General features: G+C 42.1%; 2 protein-coding genes across 5 annotated transcripts in view; one reads left to right on the top strand and one right to left on the bottom strand.

The window, feature by feature from the left end:
- The first annotated feature begins 79 nt into the window (after positions 1-79).
- LOC146543448 (uncharacterized) overlaps positions 80-16,210 on the top strand; it is a 30,174-nt gene continuing 14,043 nt past the window's right edge. For 2 of the 4 annotated variants that reach the window (XM_085235702.1, XM_085235703.1), the window contains exons 1-2: positions 80-1,636; positions 3,157-3,255. In XM_085235702.1, coding sequence (XP_085091828.1) covers positions 1,618-1,636; positions 3,157-3,255 — 118 coding nt within the window. In that variant the 5' untranslated portion in view covers positions 80-1,617. Of the gene's footprint in view, positions 3,256-16,210 lie in introns of all 4 variants that reach the window. The other 2 variants (XM_085235704.1, XR_014886313.1) reach the window with 2 other exon arrangements.
- TRH (thyrotropin releasing hormone) lies at positions 9,651-13,089 on the bottom strand. The gene is made up of 2 exons (XM_031555631.2): positions 12,889-13,089; positions 9,651-11,615 (listed from the first exon to the last, which is right to left on the bottom strand). Exons 1-2 carry the CDS (start codon positions 13,082-13,084, stop codon positions 11,035-11,037), a joined length of 777 nt encoding a protein of 258 aa, XP_031411491.1. The 5' UTR covers positions 13,085-13,089; the 3' UTR covers positions 9,651-11,034.

The raw sequence follows: 16,210 nt of genomic DNA, 5'->3' as shown, positions 1-16,210 counted from the left end.
GCACTCGCTCGGTGGATCCCGAGTGCTCCGGAGCAGCAGAGCCCGGCGGCGGGAGGGGCAAGCGCCGAGGTACGGATGGACGGGAGGGGCTCGGCCCCGGCCCTGCGGCGGGCGGTGCTGTCGACGCGCGAGGCGGGCCCGGCGTCACGGCCCGCGAGGCGCCCGAAGGCGGGGCGGAGCTCCGGCTGGGCGGGCTGACGGACTGCGAAGGTGCTCCGAAGCGGTCGCGGAGGGCCGCGGAGCCGCCCGTCGTTACGGCCCGGCCGCCTAAGTGCGGCGCGGATTCCTGCGGGTCGGTCGCCGCGGGCCGGCCGTCACTTAGAACCGGAGAATCGGCCGGGTTGGAAAAGTTTTCTGAGATCACCGAGCCCGGCACAGCCCGCCCTCGCAGACCGCGTCCCGCAGGGCGGAGGTCCCGCCGCTCCCTGGGCAGCCGTGCCGGCGCCTGGCCGCTCCTTCGGAGAGCGCCTTGGTCCCGATCGCGGCCCGACCCTGCAAAACCGTAATGGTTTTGGGAATGGGAAATCAAAGTCTTGTGACGGAACTGATATATGATCAGGGGATTGGAGCACTTCCCCGACAAAGACGGGCTGAGGGAGCTGGGCTTGTTCAGCCTGGAGGAAAGAAGGCTGTGGGGTGACCTCATTGTAGCCTTCCAGTACCTGAAGGGAGCCTACAAACGGGAGGGGAGTAAACTCTTGGAAAGGGGAGATAACAGCAGGACAAGGGGAAATGGCTTTAAGTTGAGGGAGGGAAGATTGAGGTTGGATGTCAGGGGGAAGTTGTTTGCTGTGAGAGTGGTGAGGTGCTGGAACAGCTGCCCAGAGAGGCTGTGGATGCCCCGTCCATCCCTGGAGGTGTTCAAGGCCAGTTTGGATGGGGCCCTGGGCAGCCTGGTCTAGTATTAAATGTGAAGGTTGGTGGCCCTGCATGCAGCAGGGGGGTTGGAGATTGATGATCATTGAGGTCCCTTCCAACCCTGGCCGTTCTGTGATTAGGAGTAATTAATGCTATAAATATCAAAAATATTTTTGAATGTTTCCAGTTTCACTTTAAAACATGAAAAATCCTCACCCTACAGGCACTAGAAATAAAATCACTGTTGTATGTAAAGAAGGAAGGTACTTAAAAGAGAGAAATAAGGAAAAATAATGGACTAGCTTTTCATACCGCTGTTATGTAAAAAGTACACTTCTGGACTCTCTCTGACTTGTCTGGAGGGATTTGAAGCACAGATTGAACAGACCTGCCAGGATGTGGTCAATAGTCTGGATCTGAAAAAGCCTTTTGCCATAAGCATCTCACAGAGCTCCTAGGTTTTTTCGTTGCACTGTATAGGCGTGTGTGTGGAGTTAAGTTAGTATAATGCTTGAGGAGAATGGACCTCGAGCAACTCAGGGCACTGTTCTTCCTTCTTGTGTTCCTCTCCTTGGAGAAAGAGAGCAGGAACCAGCCCGAGGCTCAATGTATTCCAGGGTTCACTTGCTGTGGCACGATCTCCCTGGGTTTTATGCAGCGTCCTAGAGAAGCATCTTCCTGGAGAAGCTGGCAGCCTTTCAGTTGGACAGTGCTTGGTAAAGAGCTGGCTGGAGGGCTGGGCCCAGAGAGTGGCAGTGAATGGAGTTAAATCCAGCTGGTGAGCAGCCGGGAGTGGTGTTCCCTGGGGATTGGTACTGGGACCTGTCCTGTTTAACGTCTTTTTTGATGATGTGGACAGTGGGATTGAGTGGACCCTTAGTAAGTTTGCAGATGACTCCAAGCTGGGAGGAAGTGTCGATCTGCGTGGGAGAAGGAAGGCCCTTCAGAGGGATTGAAACAGGCTGGGCTGGGCTGAGGCCAATGGGATGAAGATCACCAACACCAACTGCTAGGTCCTGCACCTTGGCCACAACAACCCCATGCAGTGCTGTAGGCTTGGGGCAGAGTGGCTGGAAGACTGCGTGGAAGAAATGGACCTGGGGGTGTTGTTTGACACTCAGCTAAACGTGAGCCAGCAGTGTGCCCAGGTGGCCGAGAAAGCCAGTGACATCCCAGCTCGTATAAGAAATAGTTTTGTCAGCAGGACAAACAGGTAATCATCCTCCTGTACTCAGCTCTGGTGAGGCCGCCCCTCAAGTACTGTGTTCCATTTTGTGCCCCTCACTGCAAGAAAGGCATGGAAGCCCTGGAGTGTGTCCAGAGAACAACAATGAAGCTGTGAGGTGTCAGGAACACAGGGCTTATGAGGAGCGGCTGAGAGAGCTGGGATTGTTCAGTATGGAGAGGAGGAGGCACAGGGGAGACCTTGCAGCTCTCTACAACTCCCTGAAAGGAGGCTGTGGCAAGGTGTTGGTTGGCCTTTTCTCCCATGTAACTAGGGATAGGACTAGGGGGAATGGCTTCAAGTTGTGCCACGGGAGATTCAGGTTGGATATTTGGAAAAATTCCTTCTCCAAAAGAGTGATCAGGCACTGGAACAGGCTGCCCAGGGAGGTGGTTGATTCACTGTCCCTGGGAGGTATTCAAGGAAGGCAGAGATTTGGCAATGAGGAGATGATCAGTGGGCACGGTTGGATAGATGATCTTGGAGGTCTTTTCCAACCTTGGTGATTCTGTGATTCTAGGGTTCTGGCACTGAGACAAGCTCGTGCCTCAGATCAAACCAACTACCTGTCCCTTTGTTGTTATCTGCCCCTTTTGTTTGGACCTCAGCTGGGGCCAGTGATCTGTGACACACTGAGCCAGTGAAGGAATCCTCTGTATGTACCTCTGTATGTCCAGGTGTCTCTGGGAAGTTGGCAAGAGCCGAAGGGATAGAAAAGGGCCGTGAGATCTGAGCTTGGATGGGAGGAAGTATGTAGAGAGGAGTGATAGTGGAAATAAGTTAAAAATACAAAATTAGGTGCTGGATCTGTGATGGTGTGGCTCTCGGCATTTCAGTTTTCTCGTTCCTGCTGTGTGTGTGTGTTTTGTTCATCTAATCAGAAGTATGGCTTGCTAATATGGGAGTAAGGTAGGGGCAGGAAAGGAGATGTGCAGAATGAAAGAAGCGTTCGTCACTAGATGGCACAACAGGCACGTCTGAGAACATCGAGGGCTTGCTGAGGCTCTGCAGTGGATTTCACAGCACACAGTGCTACTAAACCATTTGCTTTTTTTTTTTTTTTTCTTTTGCAGCACGCAGGGTAGTACTGCCTGAAAGCTACGAGGCCAGCGACCCAGCGACTCTGGAACCTCAGTCCTCTCCTGATCTGTCATTCAGAAGTAGTAAGTCAGGTAAAAGGAAGAGGGAGACTACCAAAGAGCATACTTTTTTTTTTTTCTTTTTTCTTGTTAATATGCTTCTCTCTGTAGCTTCAGTAACTGCTTATTTTCAGTAGAATAATTCTAAAAGCTCACTGAAGTGGTAAATTCACCCTCAGCAAGTTTGCTGATGATACGAAGTTGGGAGGATTGGCTGACACGCCTGAAGGCTGTGCTGCCATTCAGCGAGACCTGGACAGGCTGGAGAGCTGGGCAGTAAGAAACCGGATGAGGTTCAACACAAGCAAGTGTAGGGTCTTACACCTAGGGAGGAGTAATTGCATGCACCAATACAGGCTGGGGGATGAGCTGCTGGAGAGGAGCTCTGCAGAGAGGGACCTGGGCGTCCTGGTGGACGACAGGTTGGCCATGAGCCAGCAGTGTGCCCTCGTGGCCAAAAAGGCCAATGGCATTCTGGGGTGCATTAAGAAGAGCGTGTCCAGCAGGTCGAGGGAGGTGATCCTCCCCCTCTACTCTGCCCTGGTAAGGCCTCATCTGGAGTACTGTGTCCAGTTCTGGGCTCCCCAGTACAAAAAAGACAGGGATCTCTTGGAAAGAGTCCAGCGGAGGGCCACAAAGATGGTGAAGGGCCTGGAGCATCTCCCCTATGAAGAAAGGCTGAGTGAACTGGGTCTGTTTAGCCTTGAGAAAAGAAGACTGAGAGGGGACCTGATCCAGGTTTATAAATATCTGAGGTGTGGCGGCCATAGCGGTGAGGCCAGTCTCTTTTCAGTGGTACGTGGAGACAGGACGAGGGGAAACGGACATAAGCTGCAGCACAGGAAGTTTCGCACGAATGTGCGTAAGAACTTCTTCACGGTGAGGTGACGGAGCACTGGAACAGGCTGCCCAGGGAGGTTGTGGAGTCTCCTTCTCTGGAGATATTCAAGTCTCGCCTGGACGCCTACCTGTGCGACCTGGTGTAGGGAACCTGCTTTGGCAGGGGGTTGGTCTCGATGATCTCTAGAGGTCCCTTCCAACCCCTACAATTCTGTGATTCTGTGAAATACAATGATTAAAGTCTAGTAGCTTAATGTTGAATTCAAACAGCACAGCAACAAGGGCTGGCTGCAGTGAGTTGTGATGAGTAAGGTAATGTGCTGAGATGTTCATTACAAATCAAACATTTCACTGAGTCTTTAGTTTGTTAATTGTGTTCTTTCGCATGTTATGCCTTTGAGATGAAATTTCACTAAACTTAATTGTTTTGAATAACAGATAAAACACCATATTGTGTAGGTCATTCTTGAAAAGGGGAATTTCATTCAACACTTTGAAACATAAATGCTGTTTGCATATTTATGCATATAAATTATTTTTAGCACTTTCTGAGGAACTCACTTCCCATTAACTGACTGCATCTGTCTAAAAGGATTTGGATCTTTATGGAAGTATGAGACACTTTTAGAGAAACTCTCATAGGATGTCTCTTAGGGAGATTTATAGAAGCAATATAGAAAGTTAGCACAACAGGTGTAGTGATGTGTTGAGTGGTATCCATTCCCAAAACAAAATTTCAAGGAAGTGGTAGGGAATAATCTTCGTTTGTGATGGCATAAATGAGCTGTTGTAATACCTACTATGGTGAATATTAGGACGTGGTCTGGTGCTAATTTGGCCATTGCTACTAATATCCAAGAGGAGAGTGAGAAGATGGAAACTGTCAGCCCTGTAGCTGTAGAGCAGTCCTGTTAGAAATACATTTCAGTTGGGTTCTCTTATGTTCTTTGACTTCTTGTAATAACTTCAGTGGAATTTGGAATGTAAAATAATGGAATCTGATCACAGCATAAGAGAGGTAAATTCTTTATAATTCCTGTCTGCTTCTTAAGAAATGCAGTGAAGCATTTTTGCATGATAGTCTTTCTTACTGACAAAAAAAAAGTTTACTCTATCTGAAAACTTATGATGTTGAGTTCAATATAGCCTTTGAGGCAGAAGCAAAGAGTAGAAAAACGAATCATCTTCCCAAGAACTTCCCATGCCCTGAACTAAACAACTACTCAATCTAAATGGAAGTTCTGTTTTGAAATTTGCCTAAATTCAATTTTGTAATTTAATGATAAATTGGAAAAAAAAGAAAAAGTAAACCTTCTAAAATTGAAATGGGTAGTACAAAATATTTTCAGTAATGCAAAATGATTTGATTTTCATTTATCTGAGGAAGTATTTTTGTTTGGTTGGTTTTGATTAGATGGATCTAAACTAAAGTTTTTGTTGTGGATTTTTTGGGGTTTTTTTTGTTTTTTTGAGAGAAATAAAAGGATAGCAAATCTGTTAATTTTAATGAACCTCATATATTCAATGTGCTCAGTTTGCCTTATAGTAAACATTTTGATAGAAAGAGTACTTGTTTAATTAGTCTGTAAAGGGATGATAGGAGTTATATTTCTGTGCCAAAACTATGATTTTCCTGTGTTTACAGACTCATCAATTAAAATTGTCAGTGTGATGATTTCTGAGAGCTGCAGCTGAATAATTGTTGAGCCCTGTTTACCTGATGTGCCTTTTAACTGCTTCAGTACCAGCAGGCCTGCTGTCCATACAAATTTATCTGCTCCCTTGACACAGCAGAAGATTCTGGCCTATTGGTATTGAGTGTTGTGGAATGGCACAATTTTAAATAGAGCAGCTACATTATAAAGAGAAGCAGAAAAATCAGAATTCCACTGTGTTTATATTTTATTTAGTGTTGTAACTGTAGGATCTGTACACCACAATGTCTAGATAATGTTTGAGATTCATTTCAGATTTCAAGGAGGCCCACACTGGGCTGCCTCTGTTTTGTTTTGCCTACACAGTTGTTTAGGAACCAATTCCCATTTGAGCAGCACATCTGAAGTAAGTGGAATACCTTCTCACTGCTACCTGGTTGCTTCACAAAAGGAAGAGGCTGCTTCACAATGAATGATTTGTGATTCTTTAGCAAGGCTGCTGTTGATATCCTCTTCAACACAACCTGCCAAAGAGCTTCTCCTAGTGGCATGCTTGGTTTTTTTCTTAATTGCTTTGTCTCTGAGAATTTTTTGTACAGTCTCATTCTATTTTTTGTCATCTTTTTTCTTTTGTCTTCCTCCTTCTCCCCCTCTTCTTTTTTTACAATAGTTTCTTCAGGCATCTCACACTTCAGTAGTGGTTTCAGAGTCAAAAGGGAACTGATGGTGGAAGCATACATTTCTCTGTGAAAATTTCTTTAAAACAATCATATTTCATATATCCTATCCTTTGTTTTGCTTCTCATGATTTCACGTTTTCTATATATCTTTCATCTATTAAAATGTTTGTACTGAGTCATACTCATTCTACATTCTACAATCATCCTACATTCAGGTAGGATATCCATTAATGATGGCAATAAACTAAATTCCTCTGATATGGCAAATTGATACCTGGTTTACCTCCATCCCATTTTGCAGGAGTATTTGTGTGTTTTCCAGCTTTGCCCTTCTTCAGACCAGATTGCCATCTTTTCTGTTCATGTGAACATGAGGAAGGCACAATGTTTTGTTACCTGTGAGTAGCAGAGGAAGGTGCTACTCATGTCACCAAGCACTTCTTGTGCCAGCTTTCTTGTCTGGCTCACTAGTGTCAGCTCAAATGAAAGTGACTGCAATGAACTCGAGAGCTGTCTTTGCCTTCTGGCTAAGATTAATGCATCAGATTAGTATCTGACATGCATTGTCTCAGTGAGGGAGCTGTAGATAGTGTTCTCAACAGTGAATAGTGTTCTCAAGGAACTTCTCCATCTATTTTTATCAGAGACCTCCATGTTCAACCTGAATCCTTCCTTGTTTCCCCATAAGAGTGGGGTCTTCACTCTGCTCTGTTGAAAGTGGGGCGTTAGCACTTGAGTGAATACCATCCACGTATCTATTTCCAAAAAGCAAGTATACCCCCCTCTACATCTTTTTTTGTCATGTCTGCGTTCAGGCTGTACTCACTGGCCTCACCCCTTCTGCTGTGCTTCTCCACTTGATTGCTCTATGGGAACTGTTGAGTCACAGCCTGAACCTCTGATTGAGCAGCTGGGGAGAGGACTGAGTCAGCTCTGGGAGCACAGGTGAAGGCAATTCAGCTGTGTGAGAAGAAGGGGTACAGCCTGGCTGCACCTCTCTTAGAGCTCATTTAAGGGCTGACTGCCAGGGGAGAAGGGTTTCTGCCAGGGGAGGAGGGTTTCTGCCTGGAGGTTCTTCCTTGGTGAAGCTTTCCACTGCAAACCTAGAATCCTTTGATGCGGGTGAGCAATCTAATTCCCTTCCTTCGTAGCACCTCTCTATTGTGCCAGCCCTTTTATCATCTCGCCCTTGTTGTTAACATCTTTCCCATTGTATTGATCTGTTCAATTGCTATGACTGCTTTTTATGTAGTTTTTATTCATAGCACTGTCCTGACGGGTACCTTGAAATTTTGGTTGGCAGGTTAGTGTTAGCTGAGCTACCATTCAGGTAGTGACTCTGCTTCAGCTATGGTGTTAAGTTTAAGAACAAACTTTCTCCAAGTAAGAGTCATTAAAAGTAGTAATAATTTAGTAATAAAGGGTACGTTCCCTTGGAAACACTCAGCATGAGCTAATTACAATGGTTTAGCAAAAGAGGTCAAGGCTGCTAAGTGTGTGGGGGGGAATAGAGCAGTAACGGTCAGAGCAGTTAAAAAAGAAGGAAATGTTAATTGTACAGTACGTTCACTCCAACTTTCCCCTCCTTTTGAAAACAAAGCTCATTCTGAAGACTCTTTTACTGTTCTTTTGTAATCAACTGCTCAGCATCTCAACAGCTGGGATGGGGATTATTTACGTATGCCCAGGAACCTCTGGGAGTGTTAGTGTCATTTTCCAAAGATGTTTTGTTAGAGAAGTGAAACTTTAGGAAAGTAGTTGAAATAGGTCAGAGCTCTCCTCGTGTCTATCTGCTTACATTATGCTGCTTCCAGCCAGACAAGCTGTTCTAAATTAAGGGAGATTTTAGAAATTGCAGATGTAATAATAATTATGATTCTATGAAGTAATGATAAATCTTACTTACTGTAAAATCCTATCAGATTTTGCTTTTGGGAGGGGAAAAAGCTCAAAACCAATAAAATCAATTCCTTCAAAACTGTCAGAGTGATAGCTTTTGAACATGGCAGTTCTGTATACACTGAAGCACTCAGAGCCTAAAGTACAGCTGTTGGAAAAAATAGACTTGCATAAAATCATCTGTGCTTGCTTTTGCTAACAACACTGAGAGAACACACTTCTTAATAATTGATTGATTTATTGGTAATAAATTTCATAGGTGATTTACTCAGGATGGCAGATTGTATGAGCAAAACCAAGCAGGACAAACCGGCTGTTTGCAGCTGCACTATAACAACTGTGATCTCAGGCAGTCCCCCTTCTCTCCCTTCCTCAACCCTGGCTTTTGTTTAGCCATTCCACAGCATTTCTGTCTTGCAAGCACAATCTTGATGTTGTTATGCATTTTTGCTATTGCCTATTTACTCACTTGGTAATTATTTTTTTCCTGTTTTTTTTCCCCTTATTTTATACATATTTTTAGCAAGCATTGTGGTATTGTGTAGTACTACCAAGTTTTCTTGATGTTTAAGAAGCATTCATTCCTTGCAGGAAATTGCATATGAAATGGTATTCTTTAGATAAATCTTTTCTTCCCTTTTGAAATGAAACCTGAATGTTTTAAAAGGCACCTTACAGTGAAAATATGCTGAAGAAATTCAGACAGTACAGTATGCTCCCATCTCACCCCTCAGAGGATTTGTTTTGCGTTCATTAATTAGAAAGCCCCTGTCCACAGAAGAGGTCTGCCAGTTGTCATATATCAAACAATGCATTATCTCTAGAGTTAGAAATTGTTTGATAGGCCATGCTGGGCATTGATCGGCATGGAAGCACGTAACTTCAGTCAAATTTGCTGATGTGGTTAATTATTTTTCTTCAAGGTAGCTAAGCCCACTGGCATCACTGATTTCTGTAGCTGAGGAAGTGCTCTGAGACAGAGTGAGGAAGCAATCAGTTTTAGAAAGAACATTGGAGGTATTTCACATGCCTTGATGATATTGAAAGAGATCATTATGAGAAGAGAACATTCTAGTGAAATACTGACATGGTGTAACCTACTTAAATGTACAGGAAAATAATGTGAATAACTCTCAATTTGCAATAAATATGCATTAGTTGCAAAAAATCAGTAGATCTTGTGTTTAGACTTGTGAACAGGAAATCAGACTTGTAATTTTTGTTCTCTCTACTGCTAGTACAGTGCATGAAGTACGTACCTCACATAATGACATCTCTTTAAAACAGAAACCTTGAACAAAACACAGAAGACTGGTGTTTGCAGACCATGCAAATACATATAGAGGTATTTTAATTTCAAATAAATGATTGTTTATACAATTCTAAGAGATGCGCATGTGTGCGTGCATAGTAATCAATCACATCTAGTAAAGCTCAGCTATAACAAAGCCATCTATCAAGCGTGTGTCCCAAGACCACTGAATTCTCGTTTTCCTCTCCAGTGATTTGCCTGCTAGCATGACTTGCTGTATAACTAAGTTGCAAAATGTTATGGAACTCAGAAGGTTTGAGCAGCATAGATCAGTTGAGCTTTCTTTTGTTTAAAACAAGTCTACTTCTAACCAGTTTTGCCTGCCAAGACCAGACTCAAACAACTGAAGTTCCTTATGAACTGGGTGACAAAATGTCTGCGGGCTTAACCCGGGTGTCTGTTCCCGTGTGTCATACAGGTAGTAAACAAAGGCTGACCAGCATGCAAGAAGCTTCTACCTAGAAAAGTATCTCCTAGTGTTCATTTATTTATTTTGACTTAGCTTGGATTGTTTTTTTTCTCTCTATTACAGTATGCTTGCACAACCAGTAAGGACACAGAGTTTACTTTTTATGTTTGTTGAATCTTTTATATCAAATAAACACTTTTGTGAGTGTCATTACAGAAGGGAAAACATTCCTTTGAGAGGGGAGAAATCAGAAATCGTGTCAGAAGAAAGGATTTTCTTTTTGTTTCCATTTTATATATCTAAGGAGAAGGCATATTTCAAGGAGAATGACTGAAATGTTAACACATCAGGATGGGGGCTCTGAGGTGAGGTGTACACAGCCAAAGTCACAACTGGGAGATTGAGTTGCTCTGGGATGCATTAACCCTTTGCACCTTCCTATATGAAATTTTTGTTTTTCAGTTCCAAGTCGAAGTATGAAGCCAGTCATCTTATCTGTTGCAGTTGGAGCAGTCTCCTTATCTGTTCAGTTCTTATTTTGGATAGATTGTAATGCATATGAGGTCTCATTAACATATCATTTAGAATTGAAAGCCCACTCAGTTTCATTTTGAAAACGTTTGCATATGCTCTTTTTTTTCCCCAATTATGTACTGATTTCACTGACACGAGAGGAAATGATGTAATTACTGTAGTAACATCAGAACAGATATTAAAGAGCCTGTGGTAGTTCATACATAACGTGAATATTCTAGTCTCTAGGCCCATAAAGGAACTGACTACTCTTAATTTCACAGAGTGAGGTGAAAACTCACTACTCACCTAGGCCATTCAGCTGAGTGCTTCCCAGTTCCTTTACTTCAGGTGTGTGACAAAACCACTGGTTTAAATGAGGACACTCAATCACTGAAAGATAGGTTTGGAGGTCAGCAGCAGGAAGCCAGAAGGGAATAAATATAATTTTTTAGTGTTCTGTCATTTTACTTCACCATATTCAAATGATAAACAATTGCTTTCTCATTCCTCTGTTTCGTTCTCCCATGCTGACCTCCTTCCTGGGTGCTGACGCTTTTCTTCTAACCTCTCTTTACTAAATTTTTCTGCTAAGTCAAGCAACCAGCTACCTTTGTTACAAATGGCAGACTGCTGAAGGTCACAGGGACCTGCATAATCTGGGCTGTCAGAATCCCTGTTCCTTTTTCCAAAGTTCTGGTGTTTCTCCCAGTTTTGATCACCTAGGTCTAGCTCATCATTCCAGCTTCTCTTGCTAGGATGCTGGTGCTTATACATCAGGTATCTTCTGCCTGGATGCTGCCTCTTGGATAACTCATTTAAGTAAGTTAGCTGTGAATTAGAGATGTCAGTGGACTGGTCCCACAGTGACCTTCTGCCAGGATGCTGTCGCTTTTTCAGCTCCAGGTAGTTGGCAAGGTAGCCTTCTGTTTTCCCTAAATTCTGTCTCTTCTGAATGTCTCCAAAAGATGCCGCCTCTTCAACATCTCTTCTTCCAGGATGCTGTCTCTTCTCTAGGTCACTTATGTATCTTTTTCCAGGGTGTTGTCTTTTTGAAAGCCACTGTGGCAGAGGCACATTTAATTCTGTCCAAGGAGAAGAATAATGTTAATTAACCCCTATAAATCCTCACTAAAGAACTTGAAGTGCGAGTCTGTGGAGTACTAAAATGTCAGATCATAATCTGCTATTCATTATATGCATTTAATTACATTGTTAACAGTGGTCTTGAGTTTGATCACTCTGGATGGCCTCTGTCAAAACAATTCTGACCCATTTTTACTAAGGATGGATTAACGTGTTAGGAACTAGCTGCAAAAAAGTGGGAATGCATGCAATAACAAAGCTTGGTGTGTTGATTTGAAATGAGGTGAGCTGAAGATACTGGGCAGCTGGCAGAGATCAGCTGCAGTAGTACACAGGAGAAGCTAGACATCAGCATGAGATAGAGAAAAGGTAGGGCTGAGATAAGAGTAGAAGCAGGAATGTGTATATTTGAATGCAAAGTCAGTATTTCCAACTCTATTGGTATCTCTAACTTATTCTTAACTCTATTGGTATCTCTAACTTATTCTTAACTCTATTGGTATCTCTAACTTATTCTTAACTCTATTGGTATCTCTTACTTATTCTTAAGCTCTGCTTAATATTTCAGATCTTAATTTGATGTCACAAACTCTCAGCATTCATGTGAAGAGGGAGGAAGTCTCTTTCCATGGGCACTTGAGGCCAGCTCCTCTTCCCACTCTTCAAGGTCTCTGTGCTCCTCTTTGGTGGCAAGCCCTTGGTGCTGCTGCTTGCCACTGAGCCTGATTTGCTTCCAGTGCTGTGACTGGTGAGAAAAGAGCACCTGCAAGCTGTCAAGTGGGGACTGACACTAGTGCTGCCTCTACATTCCCAGCCATGGTAAAGCCCATCTTTGTTGGAGTGTGCAAGCTTGAAGGTTGAGGCAATAGGTGAATGGGAGTGCTCCTAACTCCCAGTTAGCATTAGGTACAAGGTCTAAAAGTGGGGAATGTCTTCCACAAGTCCTTTTAGGGTTTCCTTAGGAAAGATAGGCAGATACTGTGGCAGGCTTTTACCTTTTTTTTTTTTTTCTGTTTGTTTTTTGTTTTTCATACAGCAGATTACAGTAATGCTGTGGTACTGCTTAAGCTGGGAGATCTTAGAGAAGAAAGCCTCTTCTGAGAACTGTGTCAGTGTATTACAACAGCCTTGTATGCCCATCTCCTTCCCTTTGTTAGAGTAACAAATGTATACTGGGAATCTGGGAAATAAATACATAAATACACTGACTAATAATCTCAGCCAAGGAGTACACCAGTGTTTCTAGAGGGATGTCCCCAGTGTTATGTATACCTTTATTCATCTCTTCTTTCTTCTCAAGTTTCTTGACGGCAGATTGAAGCATGTGGCTCCCAGATCTCTGCAGGATGTCATCCAGGGAACTTCTTCCCATTTTTTCTCTTACTTCTGGAGGGGACTGCCTGCCGTTGAGGCAAACGCCAGACAAGGTCAGGCAAAGGAGTAGCACTGGCAGTTGGATAGATGGCATTCTGATTTCCTGCAACTTCCATGGGAGAGAGAACAATGGGAGAGGAGGATGGCGTTAAATAAGTCTAGCAATAATGACCATGATTCCAGACACTGAAAAAGAAATTTGTCACTCCCATGTGGACTGAAGACTCTTATGAAGATCCCTCCTGTTTTCTGTTATATTCTTCCAATAATATGTAAATTCCTCATAATTGAAACCAGGCACTTGTTCATTTTTTTTCTTACATGTATAAATTAACACTTTAAACATCTAACTTCATGTTGTACAGATAATTTGAAAGCCGAGATTTTCTTTTTTCTTTTGTAAAGAGGCAAAAATAATTTCCCTCTTAAAGACTGTATTAACTGTTGCCATGCATGAGGTGCACAGATGTATCCTTGCGCTGACAAAGCCCACCAGGCAATTCCTTTGCGATGGGTTCCTTTTAAAATGATGCTGTGATTTACAGCACTTGCATTCTGCCTTCAGATAAAGCCTGGTTTCAGTAGCCTGTTAGTTTTTAAATCTCTGTTTCTGTGCATTTGAAGCAACTGCTTGTAGATAGATAGATAGATACGTTATTTTTTTTTTCTGCTTAAGAAGATAGCCGTGCTGTGTTAGCTACAGAGATTTCTTTCATTAGGAAACCATCACACATTTTTCAGACACATAATAATCATCATATTCTCTATTACTATTTGCCTAGATAACAAGTGTTTGTCTATTTCTTCCAGCTAAAGCTGAAATTTCTAAGGCACTTACCACTGATTTATTTTCCAGTAAGTGGAGTTCCTTCAACAGAATGGAACATATCTTTAATATTACCATACAAGTCATTTAGCTTAACATAAAGCATAAAGAATATAAATGCACAGTGTTGTGAAGTTCTGTGCATTTTTAAAACAGACGATTACAACCCTGAGATTATTACATAGGCTATTTGACTCAGAGCAATCTTTAGAAGGAAAGTTAGAATCGGCTGAAAAGGAAATGATTTGATTACCTGGTTTGTAGTTTTAGACTTTTGCTGGATGCATCTGCCTTTAAAGCTGTTTGCACATCTGAGCTTCAAAGTTGCTCTTCTGCTACAGAAACAGGCAGCATCCAATAGAACCGTTGCTAAGTTCTCTTTGGATAGCTTGTGTCTCTGTACTTATACTGCCTCTGGACCCTTATGCAAATAGCTGTGAGGTAATGTAGGTGATGTGTGTTGCTGTTTTTTTTCTTTTCTTGTGTTTTCTTTTTTCATTGATGTCAGGGATCTGCGTTTTCCGTGCACTTTAAAACTCTGATGATTACTTGCTGACCTTCTTATATCTGTACTGGACTCACAGAACTTACTGCTATTCCATTCTCTAAGGAGACTGTGTTGGATTTTATTTAAACTAGCATAGAAGAAGGGAGGCTTTTTTCTTTTTCTTTATGGGCAGAAGCTTAGGTATTTTCTATAACATGAGCACTACAGAATAAATGCGAAGAGAGTTTATCAAGCTAAGAAATAAAATGAAAAATATAATAGATTATCTTTAAATTTATACCATGGGTTCTTACTCTAAAGGAACTGAACAGTTTCTGTCTTACAATTCATTTTTTCTTGGCATAGATTTCCATAAGCAGCCTACTAAAATATGGAGTGTGCAGCATTAGATATTAAAGCATAGCTATGTTGCTGCTGTGTGTTTCAAAAAGTTTTATGCTGTTGTAACTGGAAATAAGACTCCTTCTCTAACCTGTCTTTTTAGGATATTCTTCTACTCAGTGCTACTAAAAACATGCTAGAGATGCAGATACAAGGCTAGGGATTCCTTGGAAAAATCCATACTTAGGAATAAAACTGAAATAAAGATTGCTCATACATGGAAGTAATGCAGGATTCGTCTCACTTGTGGGCTCTTGCTGGCTTGCAGAGCAAACTTGTGCGTGGCATCTTCTGTAATGCATAAAAGGAGTGAAAATCTCCATAGTGATATCTTTCTTTGGCCGCAGGATTGTAGCAATTTCACTGTTCCAGCTATGGTTTGGTAACAAATGCAGAGTGTAGGCAAAGGCACCATTTTGCATCTGTACAGACAGTGGTAATACCCCATAATAAGACTAAAAAGGAATGAAATTAGTTGTTCTGTTTTCAAAGTGACTCATTAGTAATATGAATTTAACAGAAAGTGATCATCTTACAGACCTTTTTCCCCTTACCCCATTCAACTTAAAGTGATGGAACAGAAAACACACAATAAGAGCCTTGTTTTCAGTTCTTTGGAGTTTCAGTTCTTTGGAGTGGCTTCAGGGGAAGCTGTTACTTCAGCATTCTTCCATGAGAATGTCTTCTCTTGAATTTTGTCTTAATATCTTAGAGAAAAAGTATCAGAAATTGTATATAATTTTTTTTTAATATCAATTAAACTGTTGTATTTTGAGGATAGTCATGGCTGTCAGTGTACTTGTTCCAGATTTGCACTGACGCTAGAGATTTGAACTGTATTTTCAACAGTTATACTAAAAATGGAATATATTTGACTGGACAACTGATAGTCCCTAATTCAAAGCAAAGATTCCTGCAGGGACAATTCCTGTGGTTTTTTTTAGTTTTAGGCAGAGAGTTGGGACTTCCCAGGAATCTAAAGAATACTGGAAAGTACTTTAAATATCTTAATACCAGATTTGCACACTTAAGAAGCCAATAGCTGTCTTAGCCCCTGATTTGTCCTAACCAAATGCCTGATCAAGTCCACTGAAAGCAGCCATGCTTTTCCTTTAATTTAACTAGGGCTAGCCTTAGAATTTTTTTCCCTGAGTTTAAAGTATCTACATGCTGAGTTGAGTTTAAAAAAATCCTCTTGTCCTTTGAAGCATGGCTCTTGAAAAAATAAATGGGAAAAAGAGAAATTTACACAGCTGGCACGCTTTCATATATACAAAGTCATATAAGCAAATTAACTCAAGGAAAGCTAAGAATCTGATATTAAAAAATAGTCTCCTATGTGAATGTGTTTCATCTTCACACTGAGTGAATGAGTCAGGTTGCACTTGTGATACAGCAGTTGACTTATTGAATTTCTTGGCCACTAAGAAATGGTAGGATAGCTAAGGTTTATGCTTGGAAACTTTGAGTACAAATTCATAAGTCTTCATCTGACACAATGTGAA

This window comes from Meleagris gallopavo, chromosome 14 (genome assembly GCF_905368555.1).
Source record: "Meleagris gallopavo chromosome 14, MGAL_WU_HG_1.1, whole genome shotgun sequence".
Taxonomy (NCBI): Eukaryota; Metazoa; Chordata; class Aves; order Galliformes; family Phasianidae; genus Meleagris; species Meleagris gallopavo.
Note: the sequence above shows the minus strand (reverse complement) of the source record. Positions and strands in the feature narration are given on the sequence as shown.

Bases quoted from the DNA above. Each gene is read 5' to 3' on its own strand.
- TRH (XM_031555631.2), bottom strand. From the start codon at position 13,084: ATGCCATCTATCCAACTGCCAGTGCTACTCCTTTGCCTGACCTTGTCT. The intron at 11,616-12,888 runs GTATACATAACA...CTCCTTGGACAG, and splicing joins GAAAGAAGAGATGAATAAAG to AATTAAATGTGCCTCTGCCA.